This window comes from Epinephelus moara, chromosome 13 (assembly GCF_006386435.1).
Source record: "Epinephelus moara isolate mb chromosome 13, YSFRI_EMoa_1.0, whole genome shotgun sequence".
NCBI lineage: Eukaryota > Metazoa > Chordata > Actinopteri > Perciformes > Serranidae > Epinephelus > Epinephelus moara.
In genome coordinates this window covers 21,762,265-21,786,401 of record NC_065518.1, presented here as the reverse complement: position 1 = coordinate 21,786,401, position 24,137 = coordinate 21,762,265, and the positions used below count along the sequence as shown (strand labels likewise).

General features: G+C 41.7%; 2 protein-coding genes across 2 annotated transcripts in view; both read left to right on the top strand.

The window, feature by feature from the left end:
* Positions 1-6,598, top strand: part of ift140 (intraflagellar transport 140 homolog (Chlamydomonas)) — a 29,936-nt gene extending 23,338 nt beyond the window's left edge. Inside the window, exons 19-30 of the mRNA XM_050060335.1 lie at positions 553-730; positions 1,295-1,485; positions 1,588-1,683; positions 1,805-1,937; positions 3,344-3,487; positions 3,646-3,774; positions 3,943-4,125; positions 4,223-4,426; positions 4,693-4,905; positions 5,067-5,233; positions 5,349-5,490; positions 5,590-6,598. Of these exons, the coding sequence (XP_049916292.1) occupies positions 553-730; positions 1,295-1,485; positions 1,588-1,683; positions 1,805-1,937; positions 3,344-3,487; positions 3,646-3,774; positions 3,943-4,125; positions 4,223-4,426; positions 4,693-4,905; positions 5,067-5,233; positions 5,349-5,490; positions 5,590-5,769 (1,960 nt within the window). The 3' untranslated portion in view covers positions 5,770-6,598. The remainder of the gene's footprint in view (positions 1-552; positions 731-1,294; positions 1,486-1,587; positions 1,684-1,804; positions 1,938-3,343; positions 3,488-3,645; positions 3,775-3,942; positions 4,126-4,222; positions 4,427-4,692; positions 4,906-5,066; positions 5,234-5,348; positions 5,491-5,589) is intronic.
* A 1,813-nt stretch (positions 6,599-8,411) lies between these two features.
* Positions 8,412-15,608, top strand: ccdc78 (coiled-coil domain containing 78). Its single transcript, XM_050060475.1, is given in 16 exon segments — positions 8,412-8,474; positions 8,734-8,865; positions 10,010-10,096; positions 10,264-10,620; positions 11,151-11,201; positions 11,325-11,413; positions 11,681-11,759; positions 11,864-11,989; positions 12,079-12,275; positions 13,854-14,028; positions 14,659-14,702; positions 14,792-14,858; positions 14,962-15,062; positions 15,134-15,198; positions 15,522-15,544; positions 15,546-15,608. Coding segments are annotated over 16 exon segments (1,719 nt in total).
* Positions 15,609-24,137: the final 8,529 nt, after the last annotated feature.

Genomic DNA, 24,137 nt, shown 5'->3' with positions numbered 1-24,137 from the left:
CCCCCCCTCGTACAGCAGGGCCCCTAAAGATTTGGGGTATTTCCTGTTGCCTAACTTTAATAAACAGCCCACATCTGTATCAGCTAAAGCACGGAGTTGGGAGGTGGACGCAAATAGAGACCAGATGGCTGTGGAATCTTAAATCTGGAATTGAAGCAAAAGAAAAAAAGGGGGTAGAGGGGCTGATTTACGTCAGCAAGACAAAAGAAAAAAAGGAAAGACAGATAGAAAGCACGCCTCTTGCTTTGTGTTAAAGTCCTGCACACATTCTTACATCTCTGTGCTTATACAGTGTGTATGTGCAGGAGATTTTTGTTATAATCGTGGTAAATGTTGAACTAATACTGAAATCTTAGAGGTCTGGCCAGTGAGAACAAATACATTTTTGGGACAGCTTTGTCACAAAATTCTTACGTGCACACTAAGGGTTTAAAATATAAACCTGAACTGTAAATAATTCTGTGTAACTGTATTTACTGTTGAATACTAGAATTCCAATGCAGTGAGCCACATGTTACCCCTACAAACAACCCATTTCTCTTTTCTCTGTAGTAAAGCGGTATGGGAAAACATGGCACGGATGTGTGTGAAAACCCGCCGACTGGATGTGGCACGCGTGTGCCTTGGGAATATGGGAAATGCCAGGGCAGCAAAAGCACTAAAGGAGGCGGAGGTTGAGCCTGAGCCAGAAGCACAAGTGGCAATGTTGGCCATTCAGCTCGGCATGCTGGTGAGATATTCAACTATTAGAGTGTAAATAACGGATATATACTGTATATTCACTGCTTCACTCACAAATAGGCTAATAGAATAGCTTGTGCTCATTTTCCTCTGTCCTATTTATGGGGTACCTTAAAGACAGATTTTATTTTATTTCTCTGTGTTTGGCTATAAGGTAGCCTTTAATTTTACATTTAAGCTTTTGAAATTCTAAATATGACAGATAGAGACATGAAATATATATTGAGTGATGTACTATTCATTCTTTTATTCATTCATCATTTTTAGTCTGAGAAAACATTCAAAAACAGAAAAAAAAATTGCAATAGAGAAAATATAAGATGATAAAGACAGAAAGGCCACTCCCTCGTTCCAGAATACAGTCCACCCAGAGCATATTTATTCTGTTCTTCTTGAATAACCCCAAAGCCATAGTCCAACATAATGCCACATCCTTTGGCTACAAATCACACGCCCTCTTTTTAGGCCTCCGCACTGCACCATGTAAAGACCGTGGGACTTTCCCAAACCAAAAGCACTCATCTTTCCATCATCTTTTCCTGTCCTCCAATAGGAAGATGCGGAAAAGTTGTACAAGAGCTGTCAGCGCTATGACCTGCTGAACAACTTCTACCAGGCTCTCGGCCAATGGCAGCAAGCTTTGGAAACAGCAGAGAGCCACGATCGGATCCACCTGCGCACCACCTACTACAATTATGCCAAATACCTTGAGTCCATGGGAGACAAGAGCCTGGCCCTCGCATAGTAAGACAGAATCTGTTGTGGTTTTATGTGAACGATGCAGTAGTTTTGGCATTTGTGTCTTACTGTGGAAACCAAGTGTGACTGTCAGCCTTGTTGTTACAGTTATGAGAACTCAGACACACACAGAGTCGAAGTACCCAGAATGCTCCAGGACGACACATCATCTCTAGAGATCTATGTCAACAAAATGAAAGACAAGTAAGTCCTGAGCAAATCTTGGTGGTAAAAAAAAAGCTTTCTGAAGAGGATAACACATGATTCTCATACTGCCGCATACACTAAGTTACATTTAAACAGCAGATCTGTCTTATCCATCTAGGAACATCTATAAGTGGTGGGCCCAGTACCTGGAGAGCCAGTCAGACATGGATTCAGCGCTGCGTTTCTATGAATGTGCCCAAGATTATCTCTCACTGGTTCGAGTCCAATGCTACATGGGGAACATTCAGAAGGTCACTCAGTTTGTATGAGGGGTGTCCTGTAACATGTATAATACTTTATCGAAACAAGTTACATTTTATTCCTTTTTAGGTAATGCACATAAGAAATTACCTTTTTTTTTTTTTTTTAATATAGATGTTAATTGTTTTGTAATGACAGCCCTCCACAGTGACTTAACTCTCGTTATTTGCACTTGACCCATACTGTCCTACAAAGGCAAAAGACCTTAACTCACCAGAGTGTGGAACTGAGAAAAATTACTTTTAAGTTGTTTTGGTTTCCAGCCAAATGAGTTGTTGGTATAATATTGGAAATGTGGCAATTCTTTGTTTTTTACGTGAAGTTATTTATCCACATAAAAATCTTTAGCTTCGACCTGACCTTTGACACTTATTAATTTTGTTCTGGTTTCTCCTTTTTCTAGTTAAAGGTCCAGTGTGTAGAATCTAGGGGGGTATATTAGCAGGAATGGAATAAAATATTGTATGCTTTCTTTAGTGTAAAATCACCTGAAAATAACATTTTTTGTGTTTTAATTAGCTTAGAATGAGCCATTAATATCTACATAGGGAGCAAGTCCTTGTCCACAGAGTCCGCCATGTTGCACCGTCAATTCCACAGTAACACAGAGTGGACAAACCAAACACTGGCTCTAGATAGGGCCATTTGCATTTTTGCATTGGCCACCGTAGAGTTAGCAGCCTCTCTGCAACAAGCTGAACAGCATTGGAAAAACACTGATTTTTAATGTGAAACTGATTTATTCAGTGTTTTTACTGGTTTAAATCACTGGGTCCATTTGTCAGAATAGGAGGAGACTTCTGCGGAAAATTCGGCTCTTGGTAAAAACCTCCTGAATATCTGGATCTTAAATTATCAGAGAAAAAAGGTGAGCACACATCAGCAGGTGCTTGGCTAGCAGCCTGTCTGTAATGAGCGGAACAGTGTTGAAGAAACGTGAAACTGCTTTATTCAGTGTTTTTACAGATGTTAATCACCTGGTAAGTTTGTATTGGAGAGGAGGAGACCTCTGTGGACAATTCGGCTCACAATAAAGAAAAAAAAAACCTCTTGAACAATGAACATTGAAGGAATCCTAACTGGGAGTTCACGCTTGGCACATGGAAGAAGTTTCATCTGATTGCAATCTGCAATCCTCATCTCCAGATGTCACAAAATCCACACACTGCTCCTTTAAGTAAGGCAAACACAACCTGCTTTTTTTCAGCAAAAAGCAACACAGGATATTTGTTTATATGAAAGAGCAGGTCTTTATTGTTCCGAAAACAACAAAAAGTCATTCTTTTGCCTTTGTTTGGCAGCTTAGGTACATATTGTGCTGATAAACATCCAATAGTAATATTGATATACTGTGCTGTCCATAAATGTGAGAATATGTATTCATGTCTTTTACCAGGCATCTGAGATAGCCAATGACACAGGTGACAGGGCAGCATCATACCACCTGGCTAGGCACTATGAGGGCCATGATGATATCAGACAGGCTGTCCACTTCTACACACGAGCCCAGGCCTACAACAATGCCATACGACTTTGTAAGGTAAAGCACTGGAACTGTGTACTCTGAATACCCAACATACAGGTATTCATGAATTATTTTATCATGATATTCTTTGGTAGAAATGCTGATTGTTCATTCATCACTTCAGTCTTCCCCTCAGTGAGTTGTTGATGTGTGTGTGTGTCCTGTCTGAACAGGAGAATGGTCTGGATGATCAGCTGATGAATCTGGCTCTGCTCAGTAACGCAGAGGACATGATGGAGGCTGCCTGTTACTACGAGGAGAAAGGCACCCACATGGACCGAGCTGTCTCACTCTACCACAAGGTCCCTCACAAAATGTCTGCTTTTTCTGAATGACTGAGGTTATGCTCAGGTTGATGCATTCTAAATATCTCCACAAGGGGGCATTATTGCGCTGTATATGTGAAGCCAGAGGATTTTTTTTTTTTTTTGTTATAGCATGATGTCTTTTTTCTAATTTCTCCACTGTAGGCTGGTTACGTCTCCAAAGCTCTGGAGCTGGCCTTTGCCACCCAGCAGTTCTCTGCACTCCAGCTGATTGCTGAGGATCTAAATGAGTACTCTGACCCAGCCCTCCTGGCACGCTGCTCCGACTTCTTCATCACGCATTCCCAGTATGAAAAGGCTGTGGAGTTACTGGTAGCAGCCAAGAAGGTACCTGGTTGTCACACATCATCACTCGTACATGAAAATATCAGTTCATATCTGCATTCTTATGTGTGTCTTTTCATTTGTGTGTACATGAACAAAGTACCATCAAGCCCTGGAGCTGTGTGTGACCCAAAGCTTGACCATCACAGAGGAGCTGGCAGAGAGAATGACTGTGACTGATTCAAAAGACTTGTCTGAAGAGGCCCGAAAGGAGCTGCTGGAGAGGATAGCAGACTGCTGCATGCGTCAGGGCAATTATCACTTAGCCACGAAGAAATACACACAGGCCGGCAACAAGCTCAAGGTAATACTGTTATGTGTGGTAAACGCTGTACAGGGGTGGGTAGAATCTGTCTTTCATGATCAAAAGACAGGTGGTGCTTCTTTGGCAAAAATAAGTGAAATAAAAAGAAGATTACTGGCTCAAAAATACACTTGAATAAAGAGTAGAGGTACACTTTAGAAAAATGAACTTGATCAGCAACATGTGCAGTTCACACACACAAATATGATGCAAGTTCATATATGCCAGTGTTAAACCTAAATAATGTTGGTTATTTTTCCCAACAGGCCATGAGGGCACTCCTCAAGTCGGGTGACACAGAGAAAATAGTATTCTTCGCCACTATTTCTCGCCAGAAGGAGCTTTTCATCATGGCCGCCAACTATCTCCAGTCTCTGGACTGGCGGAAGGATCCAGAGATCTTGAAGACAATCATTGGTTTCTACACCAAAGGCAGGGCACCAGACCTACTGGCTGGCTTCTATGAAGCCTGTGCTCAGGTAGAGCAATACGTCATAAAAATATCCGTCCATGTAGTGGTGTTTATTGTTTGTGGTCTGATAAATTAAGGGCTGTGGTCTTACATAACAGCAAGCATGATCTGTAGGATAAATGTTACCCTTCTAACTGTTTCTCTTTGCTGTTGTTTACCATTGTTAAGGTGGAGATTGATGATTACCAGAACTATGAAAAGGCTTTAGACGCTTTGACTGAGGCTTACAAGTGCCTCTCAAAAGCAAAGGACTCTTCATCTGGACAACACGAAGTAAAACTGGCTGACCTGCAGCACAGAGTCACACTAATCAAGAAGTTTGTCCTCGCACGCAGGTAAGAATATAACTCACATTTTATTTTGCATCTTGATAAGTCCATCTTTTTTCCTTCAGAAACAGACAATTTGTTGTGGAAGGTGTTTTTAGTTGCTTTTGTCTTCTGTCTGCAGGCTGTATGCAGAGGATGCTGGTGAGGCAGTGCGGTTATGTGAAGCTTTGCTGGAGGAGCCTGAGTTGGACCCTGCGGTCAGGATTGGCGATGCATTTGGATTCCTGGTAGAACACCACTGTCAGCAAGGCAACTACCAAGTGGTGACTACCATGTTTTTCTACTTTTTTAATTAGTTGAAATGACGATTTATTGTTAATGTCTCCAGATTTATGGCTCTTCTTTCCATCTTTCTCCTCAAGGCCTACCGTAAGCTGGAGGAGCTCCAGAAGCTTTTGCCATCGCAGAACGTCAGGTACTACGTTAGCCAGGCCAGCCTAGAGGCCCTGCAGAAAGAGTTGGGTATACCCATGGAGCGTGGTGAACACAGGCACAATGTGAAGGAGGAGGATGAAGTGGAGGAAGACTTAAATGTCTCTTAAATAAATCTTACTTATGATTTTTTAATGATATAATATATTTTCATGTATTTGGATTCAAGAATCTGCATTTTCAAGGGCATGAATATGCAAGAGTCTGCACTTTCTGAGACCGGGGACGACTGTACAGTTGGTGTCAGAGTCACCAACAGAAGTCACATTGGTGAAATGAGCACAGTAGTTGCTTGTAACTGAGGGCACTTGTTTATCACATACATGGATGAGCACTGTGGAGCAAAGACAGAAGAGACGAGAGGAGAAAAAGTGACACCAAGACCATGTGAGGTTATTTAAAATCTTCCACACTCTTAAAGACAGGGTGTCTCCTACCTCATAAACCAATATTGTGACCTGCAATATATTAAAGTGCAACTGTAAAGTGTGATAGAGGACGAAGTCAAAGAATCAACATAAGGGGCTCTAATTGTATAGTTTTGATATATTAATGGTCATATTCACATAAATTTAAACAATATTTCTAATGGAGAGGTCGTGCATTCAGATATACACTAGATTGTCTAAATTCCACTGAATCTTCACTATCATATGATATATATGTTGAACACAGATTATTGCCTTTCATCTGAATTTTATATTTAACATGTTTGCTGTAGATTTATCCCCACATCTGATGATAAGGTTTACAATCATTTGGTACAATGTATTTTGTATTCAGTTAATGTATTAAATGTAAGTATCCTCTGTGTCAAAAGTCAAATTTCTGTAAAGAATTTTTCAGCTATTTTTGATAACCTGTGAGTCAATTTCTACGTAGCACGTGAATTTATGTGTTTTACACTACTATATGTTGTTCCTATACATTGTTAAAGTTCCTATAATAAAATATTTTTAAAATTAAACCGCATTGTATGTATGAGACAATACACATTATTTAACCATAACATGAAGCCAGTGTTGTCACCAGTGTTGGGAAAGTTACTTTTAAAATGTACTACCAGATGCTCTGTAAAAATTGTAATGATTAGTGTAACTATTTTAATTACCTCATCAAAGTAGTGTAACTTAATACATTTGATTACATTTCTAAGAAATGCAATAAGGCTGAAAAATGTCTGAAAATTGGCTATGTCAAAAGAAGGTATTCCTGCATGGCGAACAGATGCAAAGTAACACAAGTAATGTTATATTCTATATATAAACTTTTTTGCCAGAATAATACATGTGGATGTAACTAATTTGTAATCACCAACATTTTGATTGGGAACTGTATATAATTACTTTTTTTCTTAGCAACTGTATTGATTACATTTACATTTATTTGTCATTTGATTACATGTAACTAGTTACCCTCCAGCACTGGGTCTGTTACAGTGATATACCAGCCCATCAAGCTTAGTTGTTTCCTACTGTAGCCACAAGATGGCGCTGCTTTCAAAGACATTTACTAACCCGGTAAATGTTAGAAGCAGTGGCTCAAATACATTTCAGTGGAGAGTGGGTAAGGCATGGTCCAGCCTTGTTGGTTTCCAGGTTGAAACAATCAAGGCTAAATCACATCTAAGCAATAATTTAAAGGGATAGTTCAGATTTTTTAAAGTGGGGTTGTATAAGGTACCTATCCATAGACAGTACATTGCATACAGTAGATGTCAGTCGGCAGGTCCCCAGTATGGAGAAGCAGGCTGGGAGCTAAGTGAGCTACTGCTGTGGAGGGTCAGCAACAAAACATATTGTAGCCACCTAAAAAACGTCCCACCTAGAATAATCAACATCAGATTAAGTGCATGCTATATTGAGAATATTTTCACTGCTTTCAGACAGTGATTTTCTAATGGGAAAGTGAACCAGCCAGACTCCATTGAGAAAAACAGTGATTTAACAATGCTGAACACAGGAGCTGATGGTCTACCACTGCCTCAGTTATTCTTTTTGTGTTATTGTGTGACTTTGGCATATAAAAGGGTAAGCTAGGATTCACCAAAGTTACACAATAACACAAATGAACTAACTGATTGAGGCAGCAGTAGACTAGAAACTCCTGTGTTCAGTGAGCTAAAATGACTGTTTTTGTCAATGGCGTGTGGTGGCTTTGACGAGAGCACAGCTAGGAGCTGTTAACGGCTTCTCTGAGGAAACAGGTTGTCTGATAAAAACACAAAGTGGTGAAAATATTCTCAATATAACCTGCACTTAAACTGGCGGGACTTTTTTAGGTGGCTAATATATGTTTTGTTGCGGACCCCATCCACAGCAATACATTGCTTAGCTTCTTTGCCAGACTCCAGTCAGTTTCCCCCAAATGGGGATGTGCTGACTGACATGTACTGTTTGTAATACACTAACTATGGATAAGTAACCAATGCAACCCCACTTTAAAAAAAATCTGAACTATCCCTTTAATGTAAGCGTATGTGGTTTCCATACAGCCTATTTATGTAATACAAAGGAAGTAACGCTTTAATCCTCAACGGTTGGTTAAAGTCAAATACACCGTTAAATTTACTTATTTCTGAATATTTACAGTATCATTTGTATCTGCAAAAAAGTGGTAGCTTGTTAATCTTCGATATAAAATGGAGTAAGCTAAAAATAACCGTTGTCTACAGCAGGTTTTGTCTCTGTTGTCGAGCCATGGCAACTTATTGTTGGTGGATACAGTGAGCTGCTGCTGACAGTGGATAAAGATGGACACACAGGTAACTTCAAATGAGCTTCAGGAGCGACTTCAAGCTCTGACAGAAGAAAATGTAAGTATAATACACTAGCCAGTCTTCATATGCGGGGTTATACCGGGTTATACGCACTTTGCACTCTTAAACAAGGCCATTTTTAGCTAGGTAACGTCAGTTGGTCTGTGAGGTAAGCTAGTTTACTGAGGGAAGTGAACAATTAGCATAACTGTCCATGAGGTGTAGCTACAACACAGCCAACATGGAAGGTAATTAAAGCGAGTATTGTGCCTTTGTCTCCTCATTGTACCAACTGTTTATGTTCACCTCACTTTAGTTGCAGCTGCGTGACAAAAATGACCGCCTCCTCACCAAAGTGGGCTACCTGGAGAGCAGACTGGGCCACCTGGCCAGCTCCAACACAGACCTGTCCTGCAGGCTGGTCCAGAGTGAGGAGGACAAACTGAAGGTAGAGTTCATCAGCTGTGTTGAGCAGGGATTAAATGAAAAGGAATTTAATGTATGTTCTGTATGAAACCAGAAGAATGTGTGTTCCCAGCATGAGCAGATTATGAGGCCCCTGGGTGCAGCTATGCAAAGCCCCATCATCTCTTCTGCATAGGAGCAAGAAACACAGAGTTTGCCTCTTTTTTGTTGCACTAAGACATGCACACAGGAGTCTAAATGATCTGACACACATTCTTCACACTGAATACAACTATTTCTGCCGGGAACATGTTAGAGAACCAGCAGATGCAAAAGTAACCGTTTTATGTTTTCCCTCCTCCCAACATCTATTACATTACTGCACAAACAACTACTTAATCCCACATAATAGTAACGTCTTGCTGAGCTTAGCAGCAGGTTGATTTAATTTAGTGGTAGGCTTGGGTGCTTAAGTTTGCACAACTCACGATCACATGTTTTTAGGCATTTCGTAGTATTATTGTCTTGTAGTTTGCTTTGTTTAATATGGGGTATGTGCAGTATTTAGCCTTATTTTTTGTTCCATTTCATGTGATAACATGCTGACCACTATATCTGGTTTGTCCTGTGGTAAGGAACTATTTCAAATATTATGCAGTAGTGTGTAGCACTTTTTTGCCCAAGACAAATATTCTTTGGGACAATAAAGTTTATCTTGTCTTATCTTATATTATCTTACCTTACCTTACCTTACCTTACCTCGCCTCGCCTCGCCTCGCCTTATCTCTTTGAGTTCATTTTGTGTCTCTTAGTGGTTGTTTTGTCCCTTTTTGTAGTTATTTTGTATCTCTTTGGGGGTAATTTTGTGTCTTTTTTTGGTTGTTTGGGGTCTCTTTGTGGTAGTTTTACCCCTATTTATACTTATTTTGTGTCTGTTTGAGGTAATTTTGTGTCTTTTTTGTTGTTGTTTTTGGTCTCTTTGTGCTTTCTTTGTCTGTTTTTGTAGTTTTGTGTTTCTTTGCAGTTCCTTTGCATCGCTTTGTGGTCATTATGAGTCTCGTCCTGGTCGGTATGCTTCTACATTTTGCAGGTGAAGGCTAGGGGGGGCCCTGGCACTTTGGGTCCCTGGGCCTGTCCTCACTAGGCCTGTTCAGGAATCTATCCCTGGTTCCCCTCTCATCTTTCAGATATCTAAGGAGCTTGTGGAGGAGAAAATTCAGGCAAACAAGATGAGAGAGCAGTTTGAAGAAGAGACGTTTGAGCTGAAAAACAAGGTGAGGGTGTGCTTGAAGTGATGAGTTGGTAAGGTATGTAAAATGTAGCAAACCTGATCAAGCCATGGATAAAATGTGTTGTTTGTAGCAATACAAATGAAGGCTATATTCAGTGTGATCCTGATTCACAGAGGCTGTCTGTGCCACACTGTATTCCCTCTTGTTAGATATTGAACCAAGCTGGTGAAATAACAGAGCTTGAAATGAAGCGAGACACTTTATTCAGAGAACTCCAGTCTGCTGAGGCTCGTCTGAAAGTGGGAGAAAAAAGCGGCCAAGACCTGACAGAGGAGTACACCACGCTGAAGAAGAACTACCGTGCTCTGGCTAAGGCCCGGGATGAAGAACTAGTTCAGAGTGAGGAGCTGAGTGCTGAGCTGCTGGCACTGGCTCAGGCCCAGGACGCCCTCCGCAGGCAGGTGGAGGAGCAGCAGCAGAGTGTGAAGACTACCACCCAGGGCCTGCACAGTGAGCTGGACAGGGTGCGGGCCTTGATCAGCCGCATGTCACACAACAGAGTCAAGGTGAGACAGGTATTCTTCACCGCTCTTTAGATGCAAATTGGAATTGGCATGTTCCCTAGTTTAAAGTTCCTGGAACTTTGGGGCCTCTGTTTTAGTTGCCCACACCAAAATAGAATTTGTCATTACTGAAACCACTCAGTTTTGTTGAAAAACCAAACACAGATCGTGTTAGTCCAATTTTTGCTATCCAAAAAAAATGTTACTCAGCTCCAACATAAGCAGAACATGTGCTTGTCCATGTAAAAAAATGAAAAAAATAAATGTTTCTAGTGAGGATCATGTGTCTCACATTTCTCCAAACAGTTCAGGCAACCACTGGAACGGTACCTTTGGGTATACAACTCTACTGTTTCCCACATCATTTCCCATTTTATACTCACAGGCAAAACCTTGGTTGTGCAAGAAATTGACTGTTTTAAATGCCACATTTATGAATGCTTTCCTTATTGACTTCAAAAAACGTCACTCTTTGCTTGCCATGGTGTAAGTCAAATATTTATTTCAATTTTATAACATCATTGCATTGACAGGTTGAGGATCTGGCAGCTTTGGACAAGGAGCAAAAAGCTATGGAAAAAACTGTAAGTATTTTTATACAAAACATTTACTCTTGGGATCAGTGGCCAACACATATGTTTTACGGGCATCAGTAAAACCAACTTCCTCCTTTGTCTATTCATTTTCGTTCGTATGCTCTCACATAGCTACTCGGAAACCAAGATGAGATCAAAGCCATGCTGGAGAAAATGAAGAACAGCTACGAGGAGCAGCAGAGGAAACTGGAGCAGAGAGTGTGAGGGCCAGTAAATGTTTGTCATTTACTCGTGCACAAGCTTAATTAAGATGAAACGTCATTATCTTTCCATTTCCAGTCATCAAACGGCCAAACCCATCTCAGGATGCACGTCCCCAGAGTTCATCCCACTGGCATCTGCTCTGTGGTCGCCTCTTTGATTTTTTGTTCTACGCCGTGGCTTTCTTTGCTGTGTGTGTGTGTGATGTGGTCTCTTTGCAATGTCGCTGTGATGTGGCTGGTGTGGAGCCTGTGTTTGGTCAGCAGGGTGGCGATGGGGAAAGAGCAGCAGGAGAACAAGAGGGCGATCCGCAATAGCCAGCAGGAGCTATCTGAGCGGAGTGCGGTGAGCGTGACTACTGATTTACAGTAACTTTCCCCCAACATCTGCATTAATGTTTACTTGGTGGAAATGTGTCAAATCATGTTTATGCCTCATTTCTGTCCCAGGCCTTGATGTGCTCTCAGAGCCAAGTGAAGGAGGTCGAAGAAGAGAACTCAAAGCTGCAGCTTCAAGTCAAAGAGCTGAACGAGGAGTACCGTGCAAGGCTTGTGTACTATTTACAAGACTTAGCTGTGAGTTGCAGTGCCTACACAGGCATGTCTACAAACAAATGTGGGACATTGTCTCTAACACAACATCCACCTGTGTGTCTTTCATTCAGGAATACATTGATGGACTTGGAGAAAGTAAAAGCCCGTCAGACACCTCTAAGATGAGGGCACATGTGGACAGCATGCTCCAGGATGTACGCTCATCCCACAGGGTCAGGGAGGAACAGCTCGCCTCTGCTGCTCGCTCGTATAAGAAGAGACTTCAGAAGGTCACCAAGACCCATCATGCTCTCCTTATTGCATACAGGTGGGAGTTCCTGTGTGCTTAGTCTTATTTAAGACATGGATATGTGCCTTTTTAAGTCCTGTGTTTCAGTGTTTATACCCATGCCCTCTGCCTGATTAGCTGAGTCAGAATGCCCCACCAAAAATCAGGAGCTCCCAAAAAAAGTCAAAGCACAGAGAGAACAAGAAGATGATGAAAGGAGCAGAGACAAACTGCTGTATTATGTTCAGTTTTAAAGCTGCCGTAAAGACACAGGTATCATATTAAGCCACGGGACCTAAGGCATCCATTGGTAATCTTGTTATGCTATTTTGTCGGAAAGGGGGTCAAATAATGCTCCAAAGTTACGCTAAATTTTGTTGAGGGGAAAAAGGATTATTCCCATTTTTGAAACACGGTGTATTTAAATATTTCTGCACATTAGGGTCCCTGAACAGTCTTGAAATTGCATAATTGGGTGTTACTGGAAAACTTACAGTTGACAGCCATGTACTCTTTCCGCTATTTGAGTTCTGCATACAATTTAACCAATATTTGATTAAAAAAAAATATTCGTTCACTCCTGATTTGATCTTATGATTTAATACTTTGCAGTAATTTCCTAAGTAAATGTTTGATTTTCCTTTTCTCTAAATCTTATTCCCCCCCCCTTCCCTGTTGCCTGTTGGGTGTGGATGAGGGGCCCACTTTTGAAAATGTTGTCCCCCTGCTTGTATTTCCCATAACGTCTGGCCTGGTTATACCTATACCATAAACATGCTGCTAAACCCTGCTACACCAGTGGTTTCCAACCTCTTTTGCGTATGACCCCTTAACACCCCCTCCTAACTTGACACAATGTAAACAAGCAAACATAAGATTGTTTAATTTTTTCCCAGTGAAGATGTCCTAACCTGCTCTGTGCATCAGTGAACAGGCTAAGTGACATGTTGCTTGTTTGAAAAACAGCTTGCCTTACCTCTGCTTTGCGAAGTTTCACACACTTGCTTCATCTTCAACCTCTTTTCACTGGTCAAAATCAACACTGACACCCTGACATCTGACGTTTTAGTTTTCCCTCGAAATATCACAGTGTTCAAATCCTAAAAATGAACTGTTCTATTTGAAGAAATTATTCAAACTTAAGAAATTTACTTTAGTCATGAGTACACTCTTTTGCAGAGGCTGTTTCATCATCCCTTGTAGTATTTCTGGACAGTTTTTTGTGCTCGATCTGCTGGCTGTATGTTTATACAAAACCATGTTGATTTGTGACCCTTCATAACAAGTTGCGCATCATGTGAGTGATTTTCCTTTCTTAGATGAGGCCTGAAGAGGTAAAGATTTTTGGCAATTAGAAACAAAGATTAGAAATTTGATTAATGTTTTCCTGTTGTCTGTTTGTTCCAGTCACATGAACACCTTCAGGGTTTTTCCTCAAATTTGGCACAGACGTCTACTTAGACTCAAGAATGAACTGATAAGATTTTAGTGGTCAAAGGTCACTGTGAAATCACAAAACACATTTTTGGCTATAACTCAAGAATTCATACACTACTGATGACATCATTTCACACAAATATCTAGTAGGATAAAACACTGTTACACTGTGATATTTAGGGTTCAGAGGGAGCAGATCTTGGCCGAACCAGACAGTAGTCTTAACCCTGGACCCCCAGAAGGCCACTTCAGTTTGGAGCCCGCTGAGCTCAGAGATGAAACTGAGAAGGAGCTCCAGCACCTTCGCCAGGACAAAGCAAGGCTGGAGGGTCAGCTGCAGGCGGCCCGGGAGCAGGTAACGCAAAACAAAAATGGCTTCTTTTAAGCTTTTGTTTTGTCTGGCGATTGCTTGTATTTGGTCTGTGGGGATTTGTCTTTGTGTCCATACTTCCCTTATTTGTTTTGTGAGCAGCTAACTGAAAAAAAAAAGACTTTAAAGTTTGTCCTACGGCGTCAAAAAGGCTTTACTGACGCAGATCATGTAGAAGCACTGATGGATGGGTGGCTATTAAATCTTTACTGGGCGGTTTTTAATGGTGACTGTCAAAGCAGTGTCAGCAGTTAATGTTTATTTTAGACGTGCTTTTAAAGAAAGCGTTAGCCTATTTTGGAAATATGCTAATTTGCTTAGTGGAGCAGCAACTTTCAACTAGCAGGGACTCCATGAAGTCACTGCACCCAGCCAAGAAATATTCAAGCATGTGACATCCTATAAAACCAGACGTTGGTGTTTTTACATTTCTGTTTGTGCACAGATTAAACAAACAAGACATAACCATAATTAGAGAATACCTGACTACTTTTTAGGAGCAAAATAATTTGGCTCAGATTCAGCTTATGTCACACACTCCATCTCCTCATTTCCATCCTCAGTTTTACATACATTTATGTGTTTATGTCCTTCACCCTGACTTAACTGTTCCAGGTGGCTGGCCTCAAAATGCCCGTTCAGAATTTAAGCCATCAGGAGTGAGTGTCATTTTTGCATTTTACCAAATGACGAATGTGGTCAGCTGTGGATTGTGTCATAAAAGTTATGAAAAATGTAACATTATCAGGCCGGCATGCGAGGAATCCTGGACGGACATAAGGAAACAGCTGAGGGAGATGACAGAGGCCACACTGGTAAACAAAACTCTCAGCCTTTAAAAATTGGATTGTCGAATTAAATCCCTCACGCAAAACAACTTTTATAACCTCACTCACCTCATTTCCTTTTCTCAAACAGGTGGGCTTTGAGAAGGAGCGCGCCCTTCTCATCACCAGAGCAACAGTTGCAGAGGCCCAGGTGTCAGAGTTGCAGGACTACATTGACAACCACCTGGGCAGGTCAGGAAGTCACTAGATGTGTAAGTCATATAATAGAAGACTGTTACAGTGAGCCTTTTCTCTACCTGCAGATATAAAGAGGAGATCTCACATCTCTGCAGACTGCACGGGATACAGCAGGCTGGGCGTTCCCAAAGTGCTAATTCATCGCTCCATTGAGAAAAGTGGCCCCAAAATTGGAAGCCCAGTCATATATTGCAAGGTAATTTAAAATTGCACAGTCTTTAAGGTAAGCCTCATGTATATTAAATAGTTTGAAACATTTATTAGATTGAAATCACACACACACACACACACACACACACACACACACACACACATACACCAGTAAGTGTAAGCTGGTTTTATTCAACTTAAAGCATCTGATTCCTTTTTAAGTGGACACTAATTATAAATCTGACTCAATACCTTGTTTTGGCTGGAGGACACATGCAGTGTGTGCACTTACATCATCACTAGGTGGTGCTGCTCATGCTGGTGGTTTTCACCATGAAAGGCCCCAAAGAGATCCCGGCCTTGAGAAAAAAATGCCTGGAATGTTTGTAAAGCTTATGTCAATTTCACGAGCCCGGGAGAAGAAAGCACGGTGACAATGAGGGGTCACCCTGGTGAGAATAATGTCATTACATGTTACCCAGACACATACACGGCCGTGAATACTTTCCCCTCAATGCCGTGCTGAGAACGGCGGTGCAAACAAGCCAGGCTTTTTCCAGAATGAGGGTTCATATTTATAACCTCAGTGTTGGAGTGAATAGGCAACTATTCCCTTTAAATCCCTTTAACAGTGAAAGGGTCTGCATTTTTTTCTGGTGTGTTTTGGTAGCTGGGTTTCTGCCACTGTGCCATAGCTGGCATACCTTTAAAAAAATTTCTAAAAAGTACTTTAAAACTACTATAAAAGTTTAGTTTAAAGATTTATGTTGAGTCTTATGTTGAAAAAAGATGAAATGTTGAAGCTAAAACACTCGGGGGAATGATGGGAAAAGTAGCAGAGATGGAAGGAGTCATACGCATGTCACCCCGAACCCCTTTTCAGGGGGCATGCCAGCCGTAGGAGGGAGGGAGCAGGGGTGTGAAAGTTTGAGAGGAATGGGAAGTGGGATTTTGTTAGTAATGTATTACACTCCCAGGGCCCTGGGAAAGGGGGTGGGGGGTGTTCAGCTTGGGCCTGTGCCAACATAGTCACTGTGCCAAAGCGCTGGGTGCTGGGGACCACTCCTCTCACCGGCAGATCTGTGGGAAAATCAAAACCAGGTTCTGTTCATTGACAGAAAGACGATGTGCCCGCAGAGGCTTCTACAGATTGTACAAATATGTGTGCTCAGGGTAAACAAAAAACAAGAAGAGTAGATAAGTAGTAGAAATTGTAAAACTCCAAATGAGTGGAGTTGAAGTCTGGTGCACCACAGCTGGCCCCTGAGGCGGAGTGCCAAGCTTTCTTCCCAACTTGAGGCATTTTGGAAAACGACCACTTCTTGGACTGTGAACAACTTTTTACCAAGCACTGTTTGTGGTCACTATTATGATGTAAATACTCATCATAATAGCAGATAGATTCAACTGGTCTAAAAATGTCACCATCAAAAACAACTTCAGTTTTAATAATGGCTTTGCAACCATGTTGAAATGTTGAAATATGACAGAGATATTGTTTAAATGGTATAAAAAAAAGTCCCCTAAAAAAGGAGTGGTTGGTAATATCATCTGCTTTTATTATAATATGAACCATCTGTGCTCAGCCATGCAGCGACTGGGTTCAGTGAAACAACCACGAGATTGTGACATGGTTCCTATAAACAGATATCTGTGTGTATATATACAGAACCTGTAGGCAATGGGAAAAGTGTTTGGTATCGGACGTGTTGTGGTTTGTGTTTGTAGTCTTGTTTAGTATTGACCAATCACGTTTGAGCAGGCTCTGGTTGTATGCAAGTTAACAGTCCGTGTAGAGAGCAAATGAGGTGGAATGCCTCAGCCGAAATGCAATCTCAGAATCCATCAGCTATCGTCCAAGGACAATTTACCTTTGTATCAGCTTTTATTTTTATCTGCAATGTAGTGCACTTTACGCTGGAACCCCTGACATCTTGGCCGTTGCTCCCAGAGTCTAAATCATTGTCAGATCGATATCTGATGGCTTCTGAGATTGGTTTGAAATCTACTTAATTAAAAAAGACTTAATAATAATAATAACCAAAATGTAGACAAATCCAGTGGCATTTATCACCCAAACCCCAAAATCTACCTACGATTAATCAGTTTCTGTGATGCAGTAATTGAGTGATAAGATATAACTTGTTCAACTGGTAAATGTCAGCTCAGGAGGAGCAAGAGAAACCGTTAGCACCAATTATCTTATAGCAGTTTCACTCACATGATATGAAAACCAGCAGCAACAGCATCATGTAATCTGTGTAAGAAGCTGTTTGTGCTTTATACGTCTGTTCAATCCAACCAGTTAATCTGAACTTTGTATCAATTTACTTAAAGGCTATCTGGAGGAAAGCACATGATCACAAAATGTTACCCTTCAGTATAGTGCCCTTTTAAAGGATAACTTCACCATTTTTCAACCTGGACCCTATTTCCGCGTGTAAATTGATCAAAGACACTGATGTGAACAACAATTTTTGAAACTGTTACAGTAGTGAGGGAGCCAGCAACGGCTGGCAGCTGCTAAAACAAGCGGCAGTGAAGGCACATAGGGCAATTACAGGGCACTCACAGGGCAATCGTCACTGTATGTCCATTAAAAGTGGTTATTTTTGGCACAGAGCGGCTCAGATTGTTACTGTAAGCATCTGAAGTGTCCCTTTATCTTTCATTTGATCTGGTCTGTTTTGTTATTTCCTCGTTAAGCAGGAATCTCTATCTGAAATAACTAACTTCTTTATAAATTACCTTCAAGTGACACTGACTCCTTTCTGACTGTCTCATCAAAGCTAAGCATTATAAGCTTCACAAAGACAGCATTTATGTAAGGACTATTGCTTTGCATTCTGTGATTGTGTGCAGGTGTTACCTCTGCTGTAAAGGGCTCATGTACAACAATGTGCACCATCAGTTTTATTTCATTCTATACTGGCACATAGAAGGACTCAGCAAAACCTGTAGTTGTAATTGTTTTTTCTGTCCTTTTGGTCTGTAACAAAAATATGTGATCCTTTTATATAATGTGAAATAAAATACGTGGCTGTGACTTTTTAAAACTCAAACGTTTTAAATTATTCATATGGGATTTTAAAACTATAACCTACACAATACAGTGTTATGCTTTTCTAATAACACAGTCCAGTAACAGCAGAGGTGTGGACTTGAGTCACATGACTTATACTTAAGAATTTGGTGGCTTCAAACTCCACTTTGTAAAACAGTCAAACAGACTTGCAACTCGACTTGGACTTTAACACCAGTGACTCGTGGCCTCAATTGGAATTGAGTCTTTTGACTTGAAAATACCTGATACCTTCCCCAGTTACTTAAAATGTGTGTCTCAAATCATATCATTTCATTCCTCATATTCACTTTGTTTGAACTAATCCGACAGCATCCAGTCAAGTTGCAGGTGAGAACCATGAAGAGGCAACTTTATGTTAGAGCACCATTTGGAAAAAATGACAGCAAAGATAATGTTGTTCATGTAAAAAAAAATGTGGTGGTCAACAAAAAACAAACTGCAATATGCAAAACGTGCAGGTCGAAAATTACAGACGGAGACGCAACAACTTCAAACTTTGCTCGAGCTTAAAAGTTGTACTAATGATGGCACGTCTTGGCTAATGCTAACATAGAAAGCTAATGCTTAGCTAACGTTACTTTAACAGCCGAGTAACTTTTCAACAAACGTGTTTTAAAAAGTACAAATTTCGTGAAGCTTTTGTGAGTTTTGTAAATCCAACATATTATTATGCTGTTGTTAAAATGGCAGCATATTTGGTGAAGAGTGCATTATGATTTGCTAGGACTCAAAACTTAAAGTTAAGGACTTTGGACTTGACTTGGGACTTTACTGTCTTGACTAGGAGCTTGACTTGTGACTTGAGACTTATGCTTACCATAGAAGACTGTGAAAAGACAAAAGTCTGACGGGCCTGTGTCCGCACAGCATTTTCCTTTAGAAGAAAAACAGTGGCAGGGTGCTGGGGAGCGCTTCGTGTCAGCGCTTCATTAAAAAGTGCTCCATGTGCTTTTTATAATGACACGCTGCATGTGGGTTTTGTTTCTATGACTTTTTATAACTATATGCAGCTAGCTAGGAGTAGTAGCTTGTAGCTAGGTAGCTACTTACCTTTAAGAAATATGACACATTAAAAATTCCTTATGTCTCTGCAAAAACACCTAACTTTAACACAAGATAAATGCATCAATAGTCGACTGTATTATTGTCAAAGTGGCAATCCATAAACTGTATTTGCATTGCAACTCTACATTTTGGATTTTGTCATCTCAACTAGCTACCAGCCTCCTTTAATTAGCTGCGCTATTTCAGTGGAAGGACACCTGTGGCAATAAGAGGCAGAGTGTTAGAAAATTAAGATATCTCAAAAGAACAAGTGCCGATTGGTGGATCAGATACATGCCAAATTAAATATTTGGACTCACTCACTTCACAACTCCACCAGTTTTAACTCCTTTTTCACAACGTTTTTTGTGGACCCCAGGAAGACTAGTTAGTTACTACGGTACCAGCTAATGGGGATCCTTAATAAACTAAATTAAACTAAACTAAACAACTCAAGAGACCGAGACTTCTTCACACTCTTGTGACTCTCTGAAGTCTCCATGTGTACTGTCTGGTTTGCTTCTTCCTATTTGCTGCTGGACAGAGCGCAGCTATTGGTTGTCGACAATGTTAACGTCATTGAACTTCAGTATTTGCCTGAACCTAGACTAAAAACTTGCAATAATATCAAAAACGTATTAAAGCCGCTACAAGAAACTTTAAACTGGATATGCAAAAGTCTCTCGTTTCTGCTGATGTCTGCGCATGACCTACAACAGCAAATGAGACCATCGGTGTGAAGATAAGCTATTTCTATATAGTGTATATCCATACCTTTAGGAAACTGTCTCCGGGTCCGCCCCAGGTCGCTTCCAGGACGAAACAATTTACGGCACTCAGACAGCACACGTCATCTTACCTAGCTGCTTACATTTATAGTGACTCTTATAAACAGTCGCTATTCCTCCTCCTCGACCCGATGTCCGCGGGGAGTTAAAATAGCAGCAATCATCGGGTAAAAGTTCTGTGAAAGCACTGGACTCACCAACAGTCAGCCACGTCTCAGTCACACAGAGAAAATCCAATCCTCGGGAAGTCAGGAAATCCTTCAGGATAAACGTTTTGTTCGCTAGCGATCTAGCATTTACCAGCCCAATCCTGGCAGGAGCCGGCGGGTCCACGGCGTTAGCTGTCCGGGGAGCCACACACAGAGGCCGCAGGTTGCGCAGATTCACCCCGCGCCAGCGGGGACGAGGAGAGCAGGGGCCGCGGGGCTGGAACACCTCATCCGGGCCGACGACAGGTACCAGCCAGGCGTCGACAGGGTCCAGCGAGTGCCGAGAAATAAAGAGGCGAGGCACTGCTCCATACTCAGTCCAAGAAGCCGTGGAAGTGCTCGCCAAACAGGCCTTCAGCCTTACCAGCCGACCGCTGTGTTTACCCCGGCGGCAGTGGCGCTTACGCCGGAGAGGTGGAGCTGGGGTGCGGCAGAGGTGAGCTGGGATCCCCGACAGGAGCGGGGGCAAAGTTTTCCCGTCTTGTTGTTTCATTCATCCCCAAAACAAACACATGCACGAGCCAGGTAAGCGTCTTTACGACAATACTTGCTAGAGCTCATGGGAAATGTAGGCTTCATTCCGGCAAAACACTACCGCTTTTGTCCACAGGGTTGCCAAAATCAACTCAAAATGAAAGTTCCTTGTAGGAGCTATAAGTAAAAAACCCTCTATTGTCAGGATTGCTGAACTGTGAAGGAAAATGTTGCATGATATTATAAGTTTTAGCAATCTTACAAAACCACTAACACTATAATACTTTTGTTATTGGCCGAACGTTGAGTTAGATTCCTAAAAAAATGTGACTGGTTTTTAGCATTCTGGTTCATGTGAAGACCCTGACCTCACAACATTACAACTGTGAGTAAATGTGTGATGCTCATTCACTTTCTCTACTCTCTTCTTTTTTGTCGATGATGCCTTGGGCCCAGATTTTGTTTTGAGAGCAGCACAGTGGGAAAGAGGTTGCATGAATGTGTCGTTCTGAGGATGGGAAGCAGGGTGGAGCGATGCAGAGGAAGTACCTCACATGGCCCGCGATGGGCCGCTCGTCAAGAGGCCCTTTGTTTTAGGAGGTTAATGCCTAATTGATACAGGCTTAATGAGAGCGGGCTGTGTGTGCAGAGTGTGTGTGAGCCGGGGGGCTGGACGGCCCTGCCATAATTGGAACGGACAAGCCTTGTGTGGAAGAGTGCACAGGGAGAGGATTTATGGGAACGCAAGGAAAGTAGAGGCAGAGTGGGAACGAGGAAGAAAAGGTGACAATGAGTACGAGGAATGTGGAGGCAGTGGGAGAGGAATCCGGTGTGATAGCGAGAGTATTGCCAGATCATGAGAAAGAAATGTAGTGACAATGGAAAAGTGAGGATGAACTTTAACAAGGATGTTCCCATGGATGTGTAGCTAATGCTAATTTAGTTTTATGGGTAGTTTCTTGCATTCTCCCATGGCACCGATATGAGTTCGGATTGATGTTTAGGTTGTTGCAGATAATGTACCAACAATAGATGGATATTAAGTAGCTGATGCAAAAATGCCACTGCAGTGTTACTGTTTCTGAGGCACCTGTCTTTTCTTTTCTGATGAGCTGTCTTTTCGACCCCCTCTCTCAGTCTGACAGTCTCAGACTATTCATGCTAAGAGTCCCCAGCCTTCCCCCCAGACAAGCTTTCAGTATGAAGGCTAGAGAGGCATTAAGAGGGAGGAGGGAAGGGGCAGGAGAGGGGAGCACAGAAGAACCGTGCACTTCAGAAAACCTTGAAGAATCAGGACTGAAAGCTATGGAGATTCTGGGTGGCTACGAAAGAGGAGGAAAAAAAGAATGAAAAGAAGAAAAAATAAAGGGGATCAGTGTGCATAATTATAAAGATGAGAGGGGGAACAACAGAAAATGGATTTTTGGAAGTGGGGCTTAAACAGAGTGAGCTGCAGAGAGACAAATTGAAAGGTATAAAATGAGAGTGTTGAGGAAAGACAGAATATAGGGTGAGAAAAGGGAGGAGGAAGAGTTACAGTAAGGGTGAGAAAGACAGGGGAGGGAGGCAGCTTGATGAACAAGAGCGAGTGAGAATGAGGCTGAGTGTCGGTGAGGGAAGGAGAGAGGGACAGACCCTCTGTTTTCCCACACTCAGCCGGTTCCCACAGCGGACCTGGCTAATCCCTGTCTTAATTGGGGGAGAATTCCAGCGCACATGTTCCCCTGGAATGAGCGTAGAGCGAAGGGAGAGGAAGGCTCAGGAGCTTCTGACACATCAGACGGGCCACAGCGGCTGGGCTGATGCACAATGTGTGAGTGCACTTTGTTGGAATATAAACACGCCGCCTGACTGTCAGCACGTCTGCTACATAAATGGCTTCACAAGTTTCTCTGTTTCTTTTTCTTTTCACTCGATCCAACATGAAAAGTGCTCTTAGCGGCCACTTAGCATTGCTTAGTCACAATTGCACCATGTGAAAAGTATGTAGCTTAAAAGTGTCATTTCATGAATGTTAAAAGGAAAAACCATCCTAAAACACTTTCACTCCGTTAAAGGGTCAGTTGACCCTTTTCCCCTTTACCTCTCGTGCTATCCAGGCATGAACAGTTTTAGTTTTATGCCAAAATTTGTGGCAATATCTAATGCAATGAATTTTTTTCTTTTTTTTTTAAATTTAAATGACATTTCACAAGAATATAGTGACTGTAAAAGTTTGTTGATTATTATTATTTCTGGGACTTCTACAGATAGACAAAGTTTGCAACTAGCTGGTGAACTCGGGGAGCATTTAGCAGCCCAGTTCAGACCAAAGATTTGCAACTAGAGGAGTTGAAACAGGCAACTACTTGCAATGCGTCGTTCTGCAACATTCTAAAAACCTGCTGGTTCACACCAATGCAACTCGATGGGATGGTGTATCATCTCTATGCAACAACTCTCAGTACTTCCGTCCTGATCTCCAGCTTTTCAGGCTTATTTTGTAGCTAAATATAATTTGTAGCTTCTTAAAATATGAATGAGGATAGTGATAGTGAGATACTGGCTACAGCTGCATTTGTAGTAGTGATGACACAGCAGCAGCGACCTACCGTCCAACACTGGTCGGACCGGCGGCCATTTTGACTTTACCAGTGGACTTCACTACAAGCCAATTGGATGCTGAAACAGGTGACGTGCTTTACGTTATAAAACCATCCGCCTGCGATATGTCCAGCTGAGTTGAAGGTGACACCATCAGCCGGCTTGAGTCGAGCTCAGACCAACCAGTTCACACCGCTGCAACTTTACTCTTCAGTGTTCTAAAACGGTTTCGTCTCATCACAAATCTTTGGTCTGAACTGGGCTTTAAAGAGCCAGATATTTCCTTTAGGAGAAAGTGCTGACAGAAACAGAGCCAAAATAGAGTGAATATTTGACACATGTACAACTCCAAATTTATCCTAATCTCCATCTCTGCTTCATGTGTAAAGAGGCAACTGTTTGCTAACATGTTCACTATATCAACTTGATGAATGTCATTGTGTTTGCAGCTTGTTTCCATATGCTTACAAGTGACCAAACAATCAGTTATTGCAGGTTTAAAGGTTCAGTGTGAAGGATTTAGGGGTATCTATTGCAAGAAACAAGTAGCAACCTCCAGGGCTGAAAAATGAATGAAAAATGAATGTACCAAAAACTGCAGTTCTTTGAATGGCCACTTGAGGCTGGCTCCAGAAGCCGGTGAGTCCCCAAAGACACTTGTGTTAAAATGCTTCACTTTACAGCTTAAATAAACATGTCGAGAGCTTGGTACAAAAAACGGTTTTGGTCTCTTTAG